General features: G+C 41.2%; 1 protein-coding gene across 8 annotated transcripts in view; it reads left to right on the forward strand.

Moving 5' to 3' along the window:
* Window positions 1-22806, forward strand: part of stxbp5l (syntaxin binding protein 5L) — a 219727-nt gene that overhangs the window by 127398 nt on the left and 69523 nt on the right. For all 8 annotated transcript variants that reach the window (XM_042306775.1, XM_042306778.1, XM_042306776.1 and 5 more), the window contains exon 5: window positions 11051-11185. In XM_042306775.1, coding sequence (XP_042162709.1) covers window positions 11051-11185 — 135 coding nt within the window. The remainder of the gene's footprint in view (window positions 1-11050; window positions 11186-22806) is intronic.

Genomic DNA, 22806 nt, shown 5'->3' on the forward strand with positions numbered 1-22806 from the left:
ATGCCCACAAGCTGAGAACAAGACTCATAACAGACTGAGAACAAGATGTATCTCAAAGTCATGGCTGGATTTTCACAAAATTTGTTGTGCACAATCAAGAACCCAAGTTTAAGAAACCTATTGATTTGGTGACCTTTAGACCTTTCTTCTAGCGCCACAATCAGACCTTTTCATTTCCATTTTGTTTTCCATTTTCCATTTCCACTTTTACAGCTGTTTATTTTCTAATTGGTATGTATACTTAGTTTTAAAAATCTACTGCTGATTTTAGTATTTTGTTTCTTATATCATTCTATAGTTGATAATATACATTTATTTTAATTGAAGAGGTTAATGTATATTTATGTTATATTTATTTTAAGTTATTCATTAATGTTAAGAAAATTTTCCATTCAAGATTCCATTTTAGCAATAAAATTACATTTAGACAGTAAAATATGGCCTTTAGCACATTTCTTATAGAGGGTATCAGTCTTGCATCAAATCGTGAATTCCACTGTATGCAGAATGTTACATGCATGTCTGCACAGTGTTATATTTTCACAGCTCCCTGTCAGTAAATATCGTACAGTAAATATTGGACTACAAGAGAGTTACAAGCCTGCAAAGGTAGAGTTATTTAAAACTTTGAACTGGTCGATTTGGTTTTGGAGGTGTGTCGTTACAGCAATTGCACAGGGTTGGTTGTGGCCTGTGGACGTGGGGCCGAATGTGATATCTTTTCATGGGGCACAAAATCTCTGGCAGCTCCCCTGGCTGTACGGTATCTACCTAGATGTAACGCATATCAAAATATCACATGACTTTTTTCTTGCTATGTACAGTTCTGTAGAAAAAAATGGCCATGTATGTAAAATGTGGGTAGAATATACATGTAAAAAAATATGTAGTAGTGGGTCAATTTTGCTATAAAAGAAAACTACAATGACCATAATCCATTGCACATCTGCTTGTCCGGTTGAAGAGACCGAAGAATGCGTAATTGTGAGGGGATATAGAGAGCGGCTCTTGCTACGCAAGTTACAGTATTTCTACTTGAAAATACATGATCTAAGTGATTGATATTTGGTATTCAGGAGTCATAAAAGTATGCCTTATTTTCTTTGAAGAACTAGAAATAGTGATTTTTGTCAAACAGCCTAGGCAGCAGCTCTAAAGAGATGAGATGGTGACTTGGAATGAAATAATAAAGTCATCAAATCAAATAAATGTAATATACACAACAACTGAAATATTTTATTCAAGTAGAGTAATGTGAATAAATGATGGTTATTAAGTGATAAGCAGTAATGGGCAGTCAGTACCATCATGGGACTTTTGTTAATAGCTTTATTATGTGTTGTTACAGCACTCAACTCACTAAATGCATAGTGCATTTAATGTAAACAAATGTATCGAAACCTAAATAGAAAACCGTAATTATTTTTGAAATAATCAAACGGAATCAGAACCGACCTCAAAAAGCACTATAATCGAGCAGCGCTAATTGCTAGTTTGTTTGTGCATGTCCATGTTCCCAGTCTGCTGTGATTAAATGCAGTGGTAAAACGCTTTCAGTTTTGTGTGAATCCTGCCATCTATACAGGTTTGGTTTGGATAAGTTCTAACCGTCACAGTAGGAACAACATCCTCTATGCACTGCCTGATGTACCCAGTCACAGAGTTGGTGCATACGTTGATACTATTCCCAGAGGAGACCCAGAACATCCCCTAGTCCGCAGGATCAAAACAGTCTTGAAGCATAGATATTCTGATTGGTCGGACCAACGTTGAATAGTCCTTACCATGCATGCTTCCAGTTCAAGTTTCTGCCTGTAGGTGGGGAGGAGCTGGATCGAGATGTGATCTGATTTGCAGAAGAGTGGGTAGTGGAGGGTCTTGTAGCCGTCCCGGAGAGTAGCGATGATTAAGCGTGTTACCGCGTGTAGCACAGGAGATGTGATGGTACAAAATCGGGAGCATTTTCCTCAGATTTCCTTTATTAAAGTCACTAGCATTGTTATTCACCAGGCTGGTGAGTGACAGAGTTGTTGCAGCAGTATTGCCTTGGAGGAGTTACCTTCTTTAGTTTTGATCTCTAAGAAGTAGAGGTGAGAAGTGAATCTATCAAAACAAAATGAGCTTCTATTTACCCTCTGCTTGTCACTGTCTCTCCTCCCCTCTCAACCCCTTTATACTCGCCTCTCCTCTACTTGACTTTCCTGAGATATTTTACACTGTGAGAATATGCTTTCTTATTATAAAGTTTGTTTTGTAATGGAAGGTTTTTGGGACATGCACCCAGACCTACAACATCTGAGAAATTCATGATCATGATCCAACCCCTAGATTCCGAGAAGTACACTGGTCGCCGGAGATTATCCTGTGTAAAGTTATTCTCTGTGCTTCTCGGTGCCTGGCTGAGATACTGAATTCGAGGCATCTCAAGAGCCAATTAGAATCTCACACCGCTGAGCTGAATAAAGGGGACACAATACTCTTGGGACGAGGGATAGCCTTTGCTCTCCTAATGCACATGGATGAAAGCGTTTCGCTCAGAAGTAGGGCTTTTATGAAGGTTTGCCAATTAATGTGTCTTGAGTGTGTGTACGTTTATTGATGTACTTTCACGTCACTGTGTCTGGGTCTATGTCTATCCCATTAAAAAAAATAGCTAACAGCAGGTTTTTGCTTATGACATATGCTGTTTTTTTCTGTTGGGCTCCCGAGTGGCACAGCGGTCTAAGGCACTGCATCTCAGTGCATGACTGCAGTCCCTGGTTTGAATCCAGGCTACATCACAACCGGCCGTGATTGGGAGTCCCATAGGGCGGCGTACAATTGGCCCAGCGTCGTCCGGGTTTGGCCAGGTAGGCCGTCAATGTAAATAAGAATTTGTTCTTAACTGACTTGTCTAGTTAAATAAAGGTTACATTTTTTAAAGTGTTTGGATTGTACACAGCACATACACACACACACAGAGGAGATAAAATATGCATTTAATTTTTTTCTGAAAATGGTCTTTATTCCTTTTACTCCTCTGGAATCACTGTGGGGTATCACGGGTCATTCCACAGTAGCATAGGTGATGCACACACTAGAGGTCTTCACAGGTCCAGGTAGACCGGATATACCAGAGACCCGAGCCCGATTGAAATTCTAACTTGTCCATCGGGTCCATCGGGTTCTGTTTGAATGTCATCGGGTTACGGGTCTATGTAACTATAGCTTAAAGAGCCATGTGGACCCAAATGGACACGACCACGGCTCTGCATAGCCTATAGCATATTTGTTTTTACACCAATAAGGTGAATTTATTGACTTATAGAAGTCATAGCCAACATACAGTATAAAGACCTATTCATTAACCAGAACAGCAACTTGGCTGATAAACATTTTAAAAAATGTCACTCGGGTCCAATCGGTTCGGGTCTGATTATTCTCTGGTCTGTTAGAGACCGGGTCCCCTTTTTTTCCATATCGGGTCCATTCTGGTCAGGTCTGATTGTCCTCGGGTCCGTTCGGGTCCTGGGCCAACTTTTTGGACCCGTGAAGACCTCTAGCACACATAGAAAAAGACATGGATGGTGATTCACGAGCCAGCCAGTGAACCATTAGTTAGCTCTCTAACCACTCCTATGATGCAGTGCTTTACCCCTGCAATACCCACAAATCACCTGAGTGTTGACTGGTAGACATCTGGGAATCACGTGACAGATAACTGAGAATCACTTGTGTGACACCTGAATATCACACACTCAGCCTGTATCCTCGTTGACACTCTGCTTGCAAATTGGCAGATCAATCTCCCCATGCTACATACAGTTTCTTTATCTGTCCATGACTAGTAATCCAAAATGGCCCGCTCCTCTCATTCTCCTCTCCGCGGGAGAAACTGAGACTGTTACAGAAACAGATGCGAGGTCACGAGGCATGTGGCCGAGATGGTTAGAGAAACAACATCTTCAATTAAATCTCTCCCTCCCTCCATCTATTTACTTCATTACTTATATTTGTTCCCCCAGAAGCTCCTTGGCTGCCCAGCCAGCTGGCGGTCAGTTCAACCCACGCCTCCTCCTGATTGATTGATAATTATGAGCCGCGGTGACGGCGCCTCGTCAAGCTGTCTGAGTCAAACAAAGCCTTTGACTTTCACTCCATTACACAGTCACCCTCCGAGACCTGCGCCAACCTTTTTATTTTCTCACCCTCCCTTGTTTCTGTATCACCGCTCCTAAAGTTCTTGATTTCCAGTGACATTTAAATTATGCAAATGGGTGTGTAAATGAAAGAGGTCGTCTGGGCACCATCGTGAGTCTAATGGGGTTGTCTGAAATGGCCGCCTCCTAACAGCTGATTGCCTGAGTGGGGACTGAGTCATGTTTCTCCTCAGCCAAGGGCTTTGATTTCAGTATATGTTTTTTTATAGTTAGAAGGCTCAGTGAGTTGTACCAGTTGGAGTACTTAACTTCACTTTGATTAGGGCTCTTGGGGTTCATTTTAGAAAGAAATGTCCTTTCGTGTAACGATCAGGAGAAATATAAAAGGGGCAACAGTTGAACCTTGAGGAACTCCTAATTTAAGTAGTTGATTTTGTAAATGTCCATTATCTGAGTTTTTCTCCATATACTGCTGGGAATCAAGTGTCAATAATTATCCTTGCCGGCTATGAGAACTAACAGAATACCTACATTGTGACATGCAACCTCACTCAACTTTCCTCTCTAGATTATGCTGCTGATGGACTTCTGGCAGCAAAGCTCGGGAAAGTGTCAAATATAGTCAAATATAATCTTCCCCCTGTTCTCTCACACACTTCCTCTCCTGCCTGTGGAGTGGGTAACAGGTGTGATATCTCGCTTTATTAGCTGGGTGCTCTCCCATAATATATGACAATGGCTTCAAATGAAATCCCAAGTTCAAAAACACTGGGAGCTGATGGCACTCCAAAATGTTTAAAAAAATAAACACGTCTGATGAAGATTATGCGGCTGAAATACTTCTTGCAGCAAAGCTGGTGAAAGCGTGAAGTCAAATATAATCTTCCCCATTCTCTCAAACACAGTCGCCCTCTCCTGCCTCTCCCAATTTACCATTCCCCTCACCCCGGCACACCCAAGGGGTCAAAATCCTTTTTTGAATTGTCTTCCATCTCATTTATCTCCTATCTAATAATCCTGCGTCTCCCGGGTAAGTGGAAGTGGGGTGGCGAGGAACGGGGCCCGCTCATTCTCTCCCCTGGAGAGGTAATCAGCATAGACAGGAGAGAATTAGTGTGTTGATCTGTATTCCCTAGTGATGGTGCTTATAAACACGATGGATGCTAATGCAGACTGAATGACTGTATGAACACCCCACCACCACATAGAAGCCTACTTCTGAATTATATTACATAACCCCACCGCCACATAGCAGACGACCACCTGAATATGTTTTACATTTGTACATTTGAGTAATTTAACAGACGCTGTTGTCCAGAGTGACTTACAGGAGCAATTAGGGTAAAGTTCCTTTGCTCAAGGGCATATCGACAGACGTTTCACCTAGTTGACTTTATTGCAAGACCGCAACGCCACATAGAAGCCTACCTCTGAATATATTACATGTTACATGAACACCAAGCATGCCTCGCTATCAATGGTTTATTGATTGACTAATGACTACACAGCTGACATAGTATATTATGCACAACCTTACGTGTGAGAGAAGTATGCTCGTACACAGGGCTCAAAATCATTGGTAGCACTTGTGCTCCTAACTTAGGAGCACCACACAACATTTAGGAGCACCAGAAACATGTTTTTTATTTTTTATTATTGAGATATAGCCTACGTTGGGCCTATATGAATCCTACGTACTTATTGCTGTGCCATCAAATGTTTGCATATACTGGTAAAGCTACCAGGTAGTTAATAGGGCAAAAAAGATTTTAAGATTTTTCAACCAACTATTGCGATATATTGTAGATTAAAACACTTGGGTCAACAGATGGAATCATAGACATATAATGATTATTCTAATTATATGTTTGATGTAGTTTGGCATGACAATGAATGAAAAAGCCAGGTAGGAGTTATGACAAGGTAGGAGGCAAAGTGTTGGTCAGTGTTTCCCAGGGGAACCTAATCACATTTGAATAGAGTTGCATTTAGACAAATATTTTAGAACAGGCTATCTAATTGAGAACATCCCGTTGCACAAACACCATGCTGACCCATACCGAAACCTAATATATTGACATACAATACCAATCTTAATGAGATTCTTAATGAGACACCTACTCATTCAAGGGTTTTTCTTTATTTGTACAATTTTCTGCATTATAGAATAATAATAGACATCAAAACCATGAAATAACACATATGGAATCATGTAGTAACCAAAAAAGTGTTAAACAAATCAAAAAATATTGTATATTTGAGATTCTTCAAAGTAGCCACCCTTTTCCTTGATGACAGATTTGAACGCTCTTGGCATTCTCTCAACCAGTTTCATGAGATAGTCACCTGGAATGTATTTAAATCAACAGGTGTGCCTTGTTAAAGGTGAATTTGTGGAATATATTTCCTTCTTAATGTGTTTGAGCCAATCAGTTGTGTTGTGACAAGGGCGGTGTGGTATACAGATGATAGCCCTATTTGGTAAAGTCCATATTATGGCAAGAATAGCTCAAATAAGCAAAGAGAAATGACAGTCTGTCATTACTTTAAGACATGAAGGTCAGTCAATACGGAACATTTCAAGAACTTTGAAAGTTTCTTCAAGTACAATTGCAAAAACCATCAAGTTCTATGATGAAACTGGCTCTCATGAGGACCGCCACGGGAAAGGAAGACCCAGAGTTACCTATGCTGCAGAGGATAAGTTCATTAGAGTTCCCAGCCTCAGAAATTGCAGCCCAAATAAATGCTTCACAGAGTTCAAGTCACAGACACATCTCAACACCAACTGTTCAGTGGCAACTGTGTGAATCAGGTCACCATGGTCGAAATGTTGCAAAGAAACCACTACTAAAGGACAAATTTGAGATTTTTGGTTCCAACCGTGGTGTCTTTGTGAGAATGGTTGAATGTATACTGCCACTGTGTCTTCTTATTGTCTCGACCTTAGGCATATATCACAGTCACAAGGCGTATGAAGTAACAAGTTATAAAGCGAACAACGCAGTTATCACAACACATTCAGTATGTTGTAATGTTTTTTTTCTGGCTTCCCCAGGGATTTTACCCATGCACCACTTATGCTCAACAGTTTCCTATGTGTATCAAGAACTGTCCACCACCCAAAGGACATCCAGCCAACTTGACACAACTGTGGGAAGCTTTGGGGCCAGCATCCCTACAGAACGCTTTCGACACCTTGTAGGGGAAAGGTAAAGGGGGATACCTAGTCAGTTGTACAACTGAATGCACTCAACTGAAATGTGTCTTCCACATTTAACCCAACCCCTCTGAATCAGAGAGGTGCGGGGTGCTGCCTTAATCGACATCCACGTCATCGGAGCCCGGAGAACAGTGGGTTATCTGCCTTGCTCAGGGGCAGAATGACAGATTTGAACTTTGTCAGCTCAGGGATTCGATCCAGCAACCTTTCGATTTCTGGCCCGATGCTCCTACCCGCCAGGCTACCTGCCGCCCCTGGGAATATATTATAATACATGCGTTTCCCTTATGGGGATCTACATCAAATCAAATCAAACCACCAGTAGTAGCAACCAGTGTTAGCACTAACGTTTGCTTTGCCCTAGCTAGTGCATTTAGCTAAATGGAATTTAGCTAGCCAGCTAGCTAATAAACAATAAGCATTGGTGTTTAGCAGTATTTTAGGCACATGCCAGCTTCCTTAAAGTAACTTGCGTTTCACCGAGAGCAAGATACACAAACTAATAATATAATAGAGAAAACTTGTGGATTCATATATAGAAATAATGCGGGAAGCCGCATGGTTCTTGTTTTGCAATAATATGTTGAGTGCATGAATTGACAGCATGCTGAGGGAATAAACAGCATGGAGGAACTGTGTGCTGCCTGCTTGAGATACAGGGGGTGGGGCTTGGTGTGCGTGGCCCAGGAACTGGAAGCAAGCATCTGCAGGTGTCATTCTGTCTTGTTTGAGAAGAGCTGAGGGAAAATATCATGACTCATTTATCATTTTTTAAAACATTTTATTTTAGTTGTACTGGTGCTCCCAAAATAAAACGGGTCGTACAGCAAAATATTTTGTTGGTCGCACTTTAGAGCCCTTATTTCATACTTTCAAGTGAGAAAATGACACGTCGAAATGGAGCCGGTAATGTGTATAATCAGATGTGTCGTATTACTGCAATGTAATGGAACAATAAGCAAATACACAAATACACATGGCAGTGTGAGAGAGAGAGAGAGAGAGAGAGAGAGAGAGAGAGAGAGAGAGAGAGAGAGAGAGAGAGAGAGAGAGAGAGACAAATGGAGCGTGCAGCCGGGATAGCGCTTACCATGATAATTGCTTTCAACTGGTTTTGTCTGTGTTTTTGAGCCCTGGGCTCAATAGTTCAGAGAGGTAAAGAGGGGTGAGTTGGGTGAGAGAGGGAAGGAAGTAAAGAGGAGATAACAAGTTAGAGAACAAAAGGTACAGGGCATTTTCAATCCCAATGATACTGACCACTTGTGATTAGCTTCTGTTTGTCTCAGGGTAATGATGCGTGACTTATTGATGACTGCTGCCGAATAGGTTAAGGAGGAGGAATAATTAAAGGCACAGTGCAGTCACAAACGTGATTTTCTGTGTTTAATACAGTATATATTTTCACACTATGAGGTTGAAATAATACTATGAAAGTGTGAAAATTACGATAATGTCCTTTTAGTGATATACTGCTTGCACGCAGGATTTACGGTATTTTTGCCTGGAAACGTGTTTGGCCAATGTTTATACGACTCCCTTACAAACAGGCCCATTTGACCACATTCTTGCCTGCATATGCCTTTTATAGCTCCTGTGCCGTCATGCCGGTGACAAGTAGTAGTGGTGTGCAGATATGGGTGGGCCTCTATTTGAATAAATCAATTGAGAATAAACACCAGAAAATGTTTATCTATATTCAATTTGTTTAAGCAGGTACTAAGAAACATAAGACTAATACAATATATTATCAGAAGAAAATAATGGCATATTTTGAGTAGACCTATGTTACGGTTCTGTGCAACCATGGCTGCTCCATCCAATTGAAAGCAATAGTTAGTTATTTTGTTAATTAAACAGACAAGACACATCTACCCGATCCCAGTCAACACACATATATTTTATAGTAAGTATATAATGGAATTTAACAGAATAAAATAATGTTTCCCAAACAGCAACACGGGGAAGTACGTGAAACCACTGCCATATAGAAAGGCCATCCTTTTTGGATCCATTTTTCATCTCTGTCCTATGTACACTTTGTGTACACTTTGTTTGGGAGAAGGCGTAGAGACCTATCTTCATGTTAGTCTCCTGTTCATATTTCACAACCTCTGCTGGCTTTTGGAGTTGCATAGGCTATACACAATCGAGCAAAATAATAGGCCTACTCTTGATTTAGGCTACATTATTGCATACTAAATGTTTCTGATCAGTGATATATGACCCAACTAATAGATGAGCCATACAACTTCCACTTATTTGCCCAGCCAGAAGCCATTTAACCAAATAGCCTGTAAAGACAGAGATTCAGTGAAACAAAATCATATGGATTGATTATCAAACAAGTCAGCCTTTTGGTCGGGAGTAGGCCTAGGCTACTACCTAACATGGCAAAATGTTCGAAATAAACTAGTCAAGATGATCAATTAGTCAAGATCAACTAGCCAACTCGTCGAGATGATCATGAACAGCACTCACCTTTACTTAGCTAACATTTCCCCAGCCTAATCGTAGTCTAACTAATATCCAAATGGAAATTCAGTGAAAACAGAAATCAGACATTGAATGATGTATCAAGACTAGTCCCCAGGCTTGTTTCAAAGCAGCGCGGTGGCGCTGTCCCAATCAAAACGGTGCTGAAATGATCCGGTAGTGGACAACACTATGCATGGATGGAATGACTTTGGGAGTTTCACTAACTGAAATGATCCGGTAGTGGACAACACTATGCATGGATGGAATGACTTTGGGAGTTTCACTAACTGAAATGATCTGGTAGTGGACAACACTATGCATGGATGGAATGACTTTGGGAGTTTCACTAACTGAAATGATCTGGTAGTGGACAACACTATGCATGGATGGAATGACTTTGGGAGTTTCACTAACTGAAATGATCCGGTAGTGGACAACACTATGCATGGATGGAATGACTTTGGGAGTTTCACTAACTGAAATGATCCGGTAGTGGACAACACTATGCATGGATGGAATGACTTTGGGAGTTTCACTAACTGAAATGATCTGGTAGTGGACAACACTATGCATGGATGGAATGACTTTGGGAGTTTCACTAACTGAAATGATCCGGTAGTGGACAACACTATGCATGGATGGAATGACTTTGGGAGTTTCACTAACTGAAATGATCCAGTAGTGGACAACACTATGCATGGATGGAATGACTTTGGGAGTTTCACTAACTGAAATGATCTGGTAGTGGACAACACTATGCATGGATGGAATGACTTTGGGAGTTTCACTAACTGAAATGATCCTGTAGTGGACAACACTATGCATGGATGGAATGACTTTGGGAGTTTCACTAACTGAAATGATCTGGTAGTGGACAACACTATGCATGGATGGAATGACTTTGGGAGTTTCACTAACTGAAATGATCCTGTAGTGGACAACACTATGCATGGATGGTCAATTAGTTAATAGGCCAATAAGAAAGAGTGTTCCAAACCTCTTTGCCAATAACAGCTTGTTTTCAGTTTTCACCACCTCACTCAGACCAATCCCAAACAGTCCTGGCAACATTTTTGCTTGAGAAAATGCTCTCTGCTAAGAAGCAATTTGTTTATTTATTTTTTTACAATTTTAACTGAAAACACAACATAATCCAAATCATTATATCAAATGTTATCGTATTTTAACGCTGCTGTTTATTTGTCCTCCTCAGGATCACTTTTTGCCACCTCCCCTTCCAGAGTAAATGGCTGTACGTGGGCACAGAGCGTGGCAATACACACATCGTCAACATCGAGTCCTTCGTTCTGTCTGGATACGTCATCATGTGGAACAAGGCCATAGAATTGTGAGTTGAATCATCTAACATACACAAATGTTCAATAGTCAATGATAACCTAATGATGACGACTACTGTGGGATGACGTTGAGTTGAGAGCTGTTATGAAGTTCTTGTTGTGTGGGTGATAATATTCTGAGGATTGTTGTAATGATGATGACCATAATGATGATAATGTTCTATTCTATTTAATACTGAGTTCACGGCAGTGACAATGGTCTTGTTGGGTGGATGATAATATAATGATCATGATGATGATGATGATGATGATGATGATGATGATGACAGTGACTAGCCAGGAAATTCGAGCCACAGAAGGCCTGGTATTTAGTTAGTTGAAGCCATAGACCTATATTTACAGAGTTGGGCCAACTTTTCTTATGTTGAAAATGGTTCTGATTCCAGAAATTCAGTTACATAGCATTGTTTAAATATTCCCTGTGTAATGTTAATGGGGGTGCTAACATGGGTGCCATATAATTTTGTAGTGTAAATGCATCATAATGCAGAAACCTCAATGTCCCAAGTAACTCTCTAAATACATTTGAAGTCGGAAGTTTACATACACCTTAGCCAAATACATTTAAACTCAGTTTTTCACAATTCCTGACCTTTTATTTAATCCAAGTAAAAATGATATGTTTTAGGTCAGTTAGGATCACCACTTTATTTTAAGAATGTGAAATGTCTGAATAATAGTAGAGAGAATTATTTATTTCAGCTTTTATTTATTTCATCACATTCCCATGGGGTCAGAAGTTCACATACACTCAATGAGTATTTGGTAGCATTGCCTTTAAATTGTTTATCTTGGGTCAAACATTTCGGGTAGCCTTCCACAAGCTTCCCACAATATGTTGGGTGAATTGTGGCCAATTCCTCCTGACAGAGCTGGTGTAACTGAGTCAGGTTTGTAGGCCTCCTTGCTCGCACAAACTTTTTCAGTTCTGCCGACAAATTTTCTATAGGATTGAGGTCAGGGCTTACCTTGACTTTGTTTTCCTTAAGCCATTTTGCCACAACTTTGGAAGTATGCTTGGAGTCATTGTCCGTATGGAAGACCCATTTGCGACCAAGCTTTAACTTTCTATTGATGTCTTGAGATGTTGCTTCAATATATCCACATAATTTTCCTTTCTCGTGATGTCATCTATTTTGTGAAGTGCACCAGTCCCTCCTGCAGCAAAGCACCCCCACAACATGATGCTGCTAGCCCCGTGCTTCACGGTTGGGATGGCGTTCTTCGGCTTGCAAGCCTCCCCTTTCTCCTCCAAACATGACAATGGTCATTATGGCCAAACTGTTCAATTTTTGTTTCATCAGACCAGAGGACATTTCTCCAAAAAGTACGATCTTTGTCCCCATGTGCAGATGCAAACCGTAGTCTGGCTTTTTTATGGTGGTTTTGGAGCATCGACTTCTTCCTTGCTGAGGGGCCTTTCAGGTTATGTCGATATAGGACTCGTTTTACTGTGGATATAGATAATTTGTACCCGTTCCTATAGCAAATTCACAAGGTCCTTTGCTGTTGTTCTGTGATTGATTTGCAATTTTCGCAACGAAGTACGTACATCTCTAGGAGACAGAACGCGTCTTCTTCCTGAGCAGTATGACGACTGCGTGGTCCCATGGTGTTTATACTTATACTTGCGTACTATTGTTCCTACAGACAAACGTGGTACCTTCATGCGTTTGGAAATTGCTCCCAAGGATGAACCAGACTTGTGGAGGTCTACAATTTTTCTTCTGAGTTCTTGGCTGTTTTTTTTTCTGGAATTTTCCAAACTGTTTAAAGGCATAGTCAACTTAGTGTATGTAAACTTCTGACCCACTGGAATTGTGATACAGTTAAATATAAGTGAAATAATCTGTCTTTAAACAACTGTTGGTGGAAAAAGTACTTGTGTCATGCGCAAAGTAGATGTCCTAACTGACTTGCCAAAACTATAGTTTGTTAACAAGAAATTTGTGGAGTGGTTGAAAAACAAGTTTTAATGACTCCAACCTAAGTGTATGTAAACTTCCGACTTCAACTGTACTTGGCTCTGGTTGAAGCTGTCGTCATAAGCAGCACCTGGTATGCTGACCAGAAGGAACAGTCATACAGTGTAACAATCATTTATAAAACCAGTAGTGTTTGGATCCTGAATGCTGATTGGATGAGCAGCATTCCAAGCTGTGCTATTTTGGCCATTAGACACATCTATGCCTGCTAACAGTTCCATCTGAAAATGATCACTGTGCCTCCATAAGAATATCATGTTCATGTTACTGTCCGAATCATTTCTTGTATTTATCTCAACTCACACATTATTTCCCCTTGTTTCCAGCCTGGCATTTAGTTCGGTACAGTTGGGTTTAATGTAAGTCTAGCATTTAGTTTGGTACAGCGGGGTTAAAATAAGCCTAGCATTTAGTTTGGTACAACGGGAGTTAATATAAGCCTAGCATTTAGTTTGGTACAACGGGAGTTAATATAAGCCTAGCATTTAGTTTGGTACAACGGGAGTTAATATAAGCCTAGCATTTAGTTTGGTACAATGGGTGTTAATATAAGCCTAGCATTTAGTTTGGTACAGCGGGGTTAATTTAGGCCTAGTATTTAGTTTGGTACAGCGGGGTTAATATAAGCCTAGCATTTAGTTTGGTACAACGGGGGTTAATATAAGCCTATCATTTAGTTTGGTACAGCGGGGTTAATATAAGCCTAGCATTTAGTTTGGTACAACGGGGGTTAATATAAGCCTAGCATTTAGTTTGGTACAACGGGGGTTAATATAAGCCTAGCATTTAGTTTGGTACAACGGGGGTTAATATAAGCCTAGTATTTAGTTTGGTACAGCAGGGTTAATATTAGCCTAGCATTTTTATTCATTTAATTTAACTAGGCAAGTCAGTTAAGAACAAATTCTTATTTTCAATGACGGCCTAGGAACAGTGGGTGAACTGCCTAGGAACAGTGGGTTAGTTTGGTACAGCGGGGTTAATATAAGCCTTGCTGTTTGCCTGTTCTACCTCAGAAGCAATGTGTCACTTTTTTATCTCTGTAGTGCCATACATAGAGTGAAAGGAGCCCAGATGAGACGAGACAGTCAAAAAATAAGTACTGTATCAACGTCATGATCATAGACATATCCAAATGACAATAGAAAAAAGCTAAAGCAAACAAAAATGTAGACTGGGTTAGCTATCTAACTGGGTTAGCTATCTAACTGGGTTAGCTATCTAACTGGGTTAGCTATCTAACTGGGTTAGCTATCTAGCAAGTGACAAGAACGTTATTCAGCCTGTACAGCAGATTTAGTTTAGAACTGAGGACCAGTCCTTTTGCATAGCAACTATTCCAAAATAACTGAAGACCAGGTTGCATCTGTAGCAACATGATCAAAAGCGCTAACAACCAGATTTTTATCCAGACTACATCACTGATGGAATAATGAAATTGTATGAACTGACATATCAAAATAACTTTTTAATGGAAATATGTAATTCATTGTTATTTTAATATGTTGGTAAAAAAAAATTGTGAAGGCAATAAGTCACGCGAGGCAGTGCTGTGTCCGCTATCTCGTCGGGCCGAACAATGGCATTTACCTGTGACTGTATTCATGACATAGCACTGCCTCGTGTGCCTTATTGCTTAAGTAGTAGACACGAGTGGTTCTGTATGGCTATGTCAGTATAGCGGGACACTTGCAATGCCAAGGGTCATGGGTTTGTTTCCCGCTGGGGCCATACTTACATAAAATGTATCCACACATGACTGTAAGTCGCTTTAGATAAAAGCATCTGATAAATGTATTATTATAAGTGACATATCCAGACAGAGCCTTCAGACACCTAGTCCAATGAGTCTCTTCCCTGTCACACACAGGAAGTCTGTTCTGTAGGCTTCATTCACCTATGCCTTGTCCCTCGGGTGTTAGTCTGACATGCCCACCACTGTAGTGTCAATCATGCTTCACTCTAGTCCCATCCACCGCGGTGGCTTTGTGCCTTGACTTGACAGTTTTAGCCAAAGTAAGCAGACTGGATTTCAATGGGTCTGTCAGTCGCTCCAATGGCAGGCTCAGGAGTCTACCACTGGGTGGGAGCTAACCAAACATATATCCGAATCCTCCTGCTTAATTGGAATGTATGTTAATTAGTATCATGTATTATACCACAACATTGTTGAGTACTAGTTTCTGATTGGCTCATTTCTAGTGTGCATTATTTCTCTGTAATACATGGCAATAACCGGCCGTGTTGTCAAACGTTCATATGTTTGGCTGCCTTTGAAATCAAAAATCTAATTGAAAACATCATTGGCATTGTTCAATATTCGATTTTCAAAATAGCAAGCTAACATTTAGGAGGACTGATGGTTTGGTCAGCTAAGCTAGCATGTCTGCTTGTTCAGTTACCTTTGCAACTACAACAGCTATCTAGTAAACTCGCTAGTTGCTTCAGTTGACGCTTCATGCGTTCTCTGAATATAATGCAACTCTACGGAAGGTTGGTGCCACTCCATTGTTCGTTGTGGCACATACCTTTCACACCGCGCATTATTGTCCAGAGAACGCATAGCCCCTCGTTGATTATCCCTCACATGGTCGTCAGCAGTTGTTGACGTTGGTATCATTAATATGACCTTTGAGTCCTTTAGCAGACAGTCTTATCCAGAGTGACTAGGGTTGAGTGCCTCGCTCAACGCCTAGTAAGCTCGAGATTTGAACCAGCGACCTTTCGGTTACTGGCCCAACACTAGCCCTTGTTCTATCCTAAAGCCTCTTGCACTGCCACGTCAACTCATTTGTCAACTAACCCTAGCTGAAGGTTTGGCAAACTAACTTTGCTCACTTACACCATGCCAGTGTTAGATGATGCTCATGCAATAACTACGACTACTTTTAACATGCGTTAAGTGGGTTTTAAAGAGTAGTTCAATAAAAGTGGAACAATAATGTTTCGTCCTCATCAACGTGTTTAAACAGAGCCAATGAAGCCTGTATTGTCTGACTGTGTTGAACTGCTTTCCACTCAGTATGTATGAAGATGAGTCTCTCTCACAAACACACACACCCACCCACGCACGCACGCACACACGCACACTGTGCTCCTTCACAGGGAAAGCATCAAGCATGCCTCTAATGGAAATGAACTGCAGAGGGGAAGGAATGAGGTTTGTTTTTTCCCTCTCCGTCATGCTCGAGGAGGACGGAGGTGTGTGAGGAGCTAATGTGTTTGTGTGTGTGTGTGTGTGTGTGTGCACGTGTTAACGTGTGTGTGTTTCCGTATGCATATGGTGGAACTAAATATAACTTTGCACAAGTATTAAATTGGAACAGCAAAAACCATATCCCCGATGTTTATTTTCATGACATTTACCATATGCACTTTCAGGCTTAAAGGCCCAGTGCAGTCAAAAATGCGATCCCCTGTGGGTTTAAAAATATGTTTATATTTCCACACTATGAGGTGTAGGAGCTGTTTGAAAAGCACCTGAAATCTCAATCTGTTTTGTTAGGAGGGAGTTTTGGCCTAGCTGGTGACATCATCAGGCGATAAATTAGTTAATCGACCAATAAGAAAGAGAGTTCCAAAACCCACCAATAACAGCAAGTTTTAATTTTCCCCCTCCTGACTCAGACCACTCCCAGACAGTCCTAGCAAAATTATTGTTTGAGAAATGACTCTGCTAAGAAGCCATGTTTCTTTTTGACCATTTTAAGGGATCAAGGTAAGACTCAGATGCAGACTCGAATTATCACAGTTTATTTTAGCAACGGGGGCAGGCAACGACAAGTCAAGGCAGGCAGGGGTCGAGAATCCAGAGTATAGGGGAACAGACACAGGACGGCAGGCGGGCTCAGAGACAGGCACAGTAGTCGGGCAGGCGGGCTCAGAGACAGGACAGGCAAGGGTCAAAACCAGGGGGGGGCAAGAAAAAGAGAGACTGGGGAAAAGCAGGAGCTGAAAAACAGTGGTTGACTTGACAAACAAGACGAAATGGACAAACAGAGAACACAGGTATGAATACACAGGGGATAATGCGGAAGATGGGTGACACCTGGAGCGGGGTGGAGACAATAACAAGGACAGGTGAAACAGATCAGGGCGTGACAGAAATGATTTAATATTAAGATTAAAGCGACTGCTTTGGACCTTTTAAATTGAGGTGGAGGATGTTATTATACAGATTTTCAGCTCAACACACACACGCTAAGACACACATCACTTATTTAAAGTGGAGCTTTTCTGAGCAGGACTCTTTTTCCTAAAAGCCCGTACCAAAACACTCATTACATGATGTGTGTATCTGCCCGCCCTCCTGAGTATTGACTGAGAAGTGAGGCACTTGTGATCCAAAATGAATTTGCTTTTCCATTATCAGAAGTGGGAGACACGGCAAGTACACTGCATCCATCTCGATAGAGCTGCATTGCTGGCAGGAAGAGGATGTATCGGACACATAAACATCACACTAGCATGCTGGCTGATTCCCCCAATGGGTTGCAAAGACAATATACCCAATTCATTCTGGCTCCTTGGAAGCAATCAATCACTCAACTATTATCTCTATCTCTCTCTCTCTCTCTCTCTCTCTCTCTCTCTCTCTCTCTCTCTCTCCCTCTCTCCCCCTCTTTCTCTCTCTCTCTCTCTCTCTCTCTCTCTCTCTCTCTCTTCCCCCCCAATAAGGGCTAATTTAAAGTAAGTGCCAGCTGTCCTTTATTCACAGCTCCCAGGATGGGGCCAGAACCCCCTACTACCCTAAATGCTCTAGTCTGGGTCTTTTCCTACGAGGCTTTAGATGTAGTGTCTGTGTAATAAAACCAGGGAAAGAAAAGCACAGCCTCAAATCAAAGAAGAAAGCGGGAAGCCTGATGGGAACATAGCTTCTTTAGGAAGACACAGGGGCTCCTACCTCACTCCTCATTGTATTTCACAAGACAAAAATGTCCACCGTGTTGTACGAAAAAGGAACACAAGAAGACAAAGACAAAAAGACGGATCAGCTATTCAAATATGAGTCATAATGATGTCAGATGGTTATTTCAGAACGTTTACTGTTCTGTATATAGCTCCTTGTGCGAGCATTCAGTCTCTGATTTCCTATACCTTTGAATGACTGCAGTAATGGCTCGTGTGTTTCCTTAATGAGCCCATTATTTTCTAATTAGGCCTGAGTTTATCAGTCTAATGCAATCTCACTGGTTAACGCCTGCCGGTTTTGGCAGCAGCCTAAATTGAGACAGAAATCCCTGAGGGGCGGAACCCAGGCGCACGTCTGATAACAAGAGACACATGCTACGTTTCCTCCCTCCTCTCTCTCTCTTCTTCCCACCACCTCCTCCTCCCTCCACGTCCTCTTGCATGTCAGTCTTTTCACTAGTCAATCTAGTGAGGCACAAGAGGAGTAAAGCCTGACACCTAACAGGAAATGAGTGGAGAAGAACACATGGTTACCGCAGCAAATAAAAAAGAACGTTGTGGTATCTTGTCTGTTGAAGTCGCTGTGCAGAGATACACATAAAAATACTTGCACACAACAGAAGCGATGTGTGTGTGTGTGTGTGTGTCATGATTGTACTCAACTTGGCTGGCTGGCTGGTTGGCTGGCTGGGGGACCAGAGGCTGTTGGGAAATTAGTTTGTCACCACCAACCAGGCTTTTCTCCAGAGAGAGAGAGATAAAGAGGAGAGAGTCCTTGGGAGAATCTCAATTTGCATACACCTCGCGTCCTCTCTCCTAACCTCCTTCTCAAAACCCATTGGATCAGAAAACCAGAGATCGCTCCCTTCTGACCTTCTCCTCTAATGGGTTTTGAGAAGGAAGCGAGGAGAGAGGGGCCAAGGAGTATGCAATTGGGATTCTCCCCTTCTGCGTCGAACAGATCGAGGACTGTCGTTACTGCAGGGCCAGCAAATATTGACACAGGAGCGCCTATTCCCAAAGCCCTGAGCCTCGTTCACCCAGCTCTCAGTTTCCTCCACATTTCATGTTGATGTTAATGCAACTTACCATCTATCCTCATCAGCTATAATATTATAGGCCATCCGGTGAATAGAGATCATGTGGAGTAAACCACTTCCCAAATTTCTCCCCACTTAGTTGCTGTCAAAATATCTGTGTAAGTGGTATGAATACTTGGTAGAACTGCAGAATAGATTCCAGCTACCCTCTGAATGTACACATAGTCCTGTATTGGTGTTTAATTCAGTAAGAAATAGATATTCTACTGAAAATATTACATAAATACAAAATGTCCATTATGCCTGACTGAAGCTAAGGAACAGCATATACAGTACCAGTCAAAAGTTTGGACACACCTACTCATTCAAAGGTGTTTCTTTATTTTTACTCTTTTCTACATTGTAGAATAATAGTGAAGACATCAACACTATGATATAACACATATTGAATCATGTAGTAACCCCCCAAAAAGTTAAACAAATCAAAATATATTTTATATTTTGCATTCTTCAAAGTAGCCACCCTTTGCCTTGATGACAGCTTTGCACACTCTTTGCATTCTCTCAATCAGCTTCACCTGGAATAATTTTCCAACGGTCTTGAAGGAGTACCCACATATGCTGAGCACTTGCTGGCTGCTTTTGCTTCACTCTGCGGTCCAACTCATCCCAAACCATCTCAATTGGGTTGAGGTCAGGTGATTGCGGAGGCCAGGTTATCTGATGCAAAACTCCATCACTCTCCTTCTTGGTCAAATATCCCTTACACAGCCTGGAGGTGTGTTGGGTCATTGTCCTGTTGAAAAACAGATGATAGTCCCACTAAGCTCAAACCAGATGTAATGACACATCGCTGCAGAATGCTATGGTAGCCATGCTGGGTAAGTGAGCCTTGAATTACAAATAAATCAGTGTCACCAGCAAGGCACCATCACACCTCCTCCTCCATCCTCCGTTCACTTACTATGTGTCTCACAAAGACACGGTGGTTGGAACCAACAATCTCAAATTTGGACTCATCAGACAAAAGAACAGATTTCCACCAGTCGAATGTCCATTGCTCGTGTTTCTTGGCCCAAGCAAGTCTCTTCTTCTTGTTGGTGTCCTTTAGTAGTGGTTTCTTTGCAGCAATTCAACTATGAAGGCCTGACTCACGCAGTCTTCTCTGAGCAGTTGGTGTTGAGATGTGTCTATTGCTTTAAGCGTTTATTTGGGCTGCAATCTGAGGTGCAGTTAACTCTAATGAACTTATCCTCTGCAGCAGAGGTAACTCTGGGTCTTCCTTTCCTGTGGCGGTCCTCATGAGAGCCAGTTTCATCATAGAACTTGATGGTTTTTGCGACTGCACTTGAAGAAACTTTCAAAGTTCTTGAAATTTTCCATATCGACTGACCTTCATGTCTTAAAGTAATGATTTGTCATTTCTCTTTGCTTATTTGAGCTGTTCTTGCCATAATATGGACTTGGTCTTTTACCAAATATGGCTATCTTCTGTATACCACCCCTACCTTGTCACAACTGATCTGATTGGCTCAAACACATTAAGAAGGAAAGAAATTATACAAATTATTTTTTAACAATGCACACCTGTTAAAACCTCTCTGGAATATGTGGGCTAGCGTCCCACCTGGCCAAGGGAAAATGCAGAGCGCCAAATTCAAATAAATTACTATAAAAATCTAACTTTCATTAAATCACACATGCAAGATAGCAAATTAAAGCAACACTTGTGAATCCAGCCAACATGTCAGATTTCAGAAAGGCTTTTCGGCGAAAGCAAACGATGCTATTGTCTGAGGGTAGCACCATAGTAAACAAAGAGAGAAAATCATATTTCAACCCTGCAGGCGCGACACAAAACGCAGAAATAAAAATATAATTCATGCCTTACCTTTGACGAGCTTCTTTTGTTCGCACTCCAATATGTCCCATAAACATCACAAATGGTCCTTTTGTTCGATTAATTCCGTCGATATATATCCAAATTGTCCATTTATTTGCCGCGTTTGACCCAGAAAAACACCGGTTCCAACTTGCGCAACGTGACTACAAATACCTCAAAAGTTACCTGTAAACTTTGCCAAAACATTTCAAACTACTTTTGTAATACAACTTTAGGTCTTTTTTAACGTAAATAATTGATAAAATTGAAGACGGGATGATCTGTGTTCAATACAGGAAGAAAACAAACTGAAGCATGCTTTCTGGTCACACGCCTCTATCTAACAGTACACTTCAAGTTACCCTCGTTCAAGATGGCAATACTTCTTCATTACACAAATGAAAAACCTCAACAAATTTCTAAAGACTGGTGACATCCAGTGGAAGCGGTAAGAACTGCAAGAAGGTCCCTTAGAAATCTGGATTCCCAATGAAGAACCATTGAAAAGAGAGTGTCCTCTGGGTTTCGCATGCTAAATAAGTTCTGTTATACTCACAGACATGATTCAAACAGTTTTAGAAACTTCAGCGTGTTTTCTATCCAAACTACTAATAATATGCATATCTTATCTTCTGGGGATGAGTAGCAGGCAGTTGAATTTGGGCATGCATTTCATCCGGACAATACTGCCCCCTGTAACCAAGAAGTTAATTGAAATGCAATCCAGGCGATTACCTCATGAAGCTGGTTGAGAGGATGTCAAGAGTGTGCAAAGCTGTCATCAAGGCAAAAGGTGGTTACTGTGAAGAATCTCAAATATAAAATAGATTTTGATTTGTTTAACACTTTTTTTTGGCTACAACATGATTCCGTTTCATTATTGTTATTTCATAGTTGTGATGTCTTTTCTATTATTATAAAATGTTGAAAATAGTAAAAAATTAAGAAAAACCCTTGAATGAGTAGGTGTGTCCAAACGTTTGACTGGTACTGTACCTTGTGCGGGTTTTTCTTTCTGTACTTTCTGCACTGTGTCATCATGCCCTATCTATTTCAGGTGTGTCACGTTGGCCTTTTAATTTTGTCATCACAGAACATGCCCACCCCCACTCACACACATACCACAAAGAGAGGGAAAATGACTAATGCAACCTACAGCATTTTATAATTGTCTCTTTTGTCTGGTGTCTTTCAGGAGCAATACGTTTCTAATCCTGCTCTAAAGAAATGATTCACACCCTCAGCAGGCTGAGGAACAGAAAATACCCTAATCCTTTGTGAGCCCTGAAGAAATAATGATTTTCATTATCTTTTTCTATTCATTGTCAGACAAAGCGTGCTCATCTGAAAAACAAGCATGAAAAAAAAATGGTCATTTCACCTGAGCTCTCATGGTTGGATATTCTCTGGGGGAATCTCAATCGCATACTCCTTGCGTCCTCTCTTCTATCTCCTCGCCTCCTTCTCAAAGCCCATTGAATGAGAAACCCAAAAGTCCCTCCCATCTGACCTTCTCCTCCAAAGTGTTCTGAGAAGGAGGCGAGGAGAGAGGATTATGTAATTGAGATTCTCACATTGTGTATGTGTACTCTGTGACAAGAGAATTGGGGGTATTGGTTGAATAATTAATGTCTCAGCGTAGACGGTCGAGGCCCTTTTCAGACGGGGTGGAATCTTCTCGACAGGATGTAGATATTTCCCCTTCTGGTAGCTCCTCGTCATCCCATCCCGCCGTTACCATGCCGACCAAGAAAAGCCAACCTAAACCTGCCAGCCCTGTGCAGCTTCTACAA

The sequence above is a fragment of the Oncorhynchus tshawytscha genome, linkage group LG26 (assembly GCF_018296145.1).
Source record: "Oncorhynchus tshawytscha isolate Ot180627B linkage group LG26, Otsh_v2.0, whole genome shotgun sequence".
Lineage (NCBI taxonomy): Eukaryota > Metazoa > Chordata > Actinopteri > Salmoniformes > Salmonidae > Oncorhynchus > Oncorhynchus tshawytscha.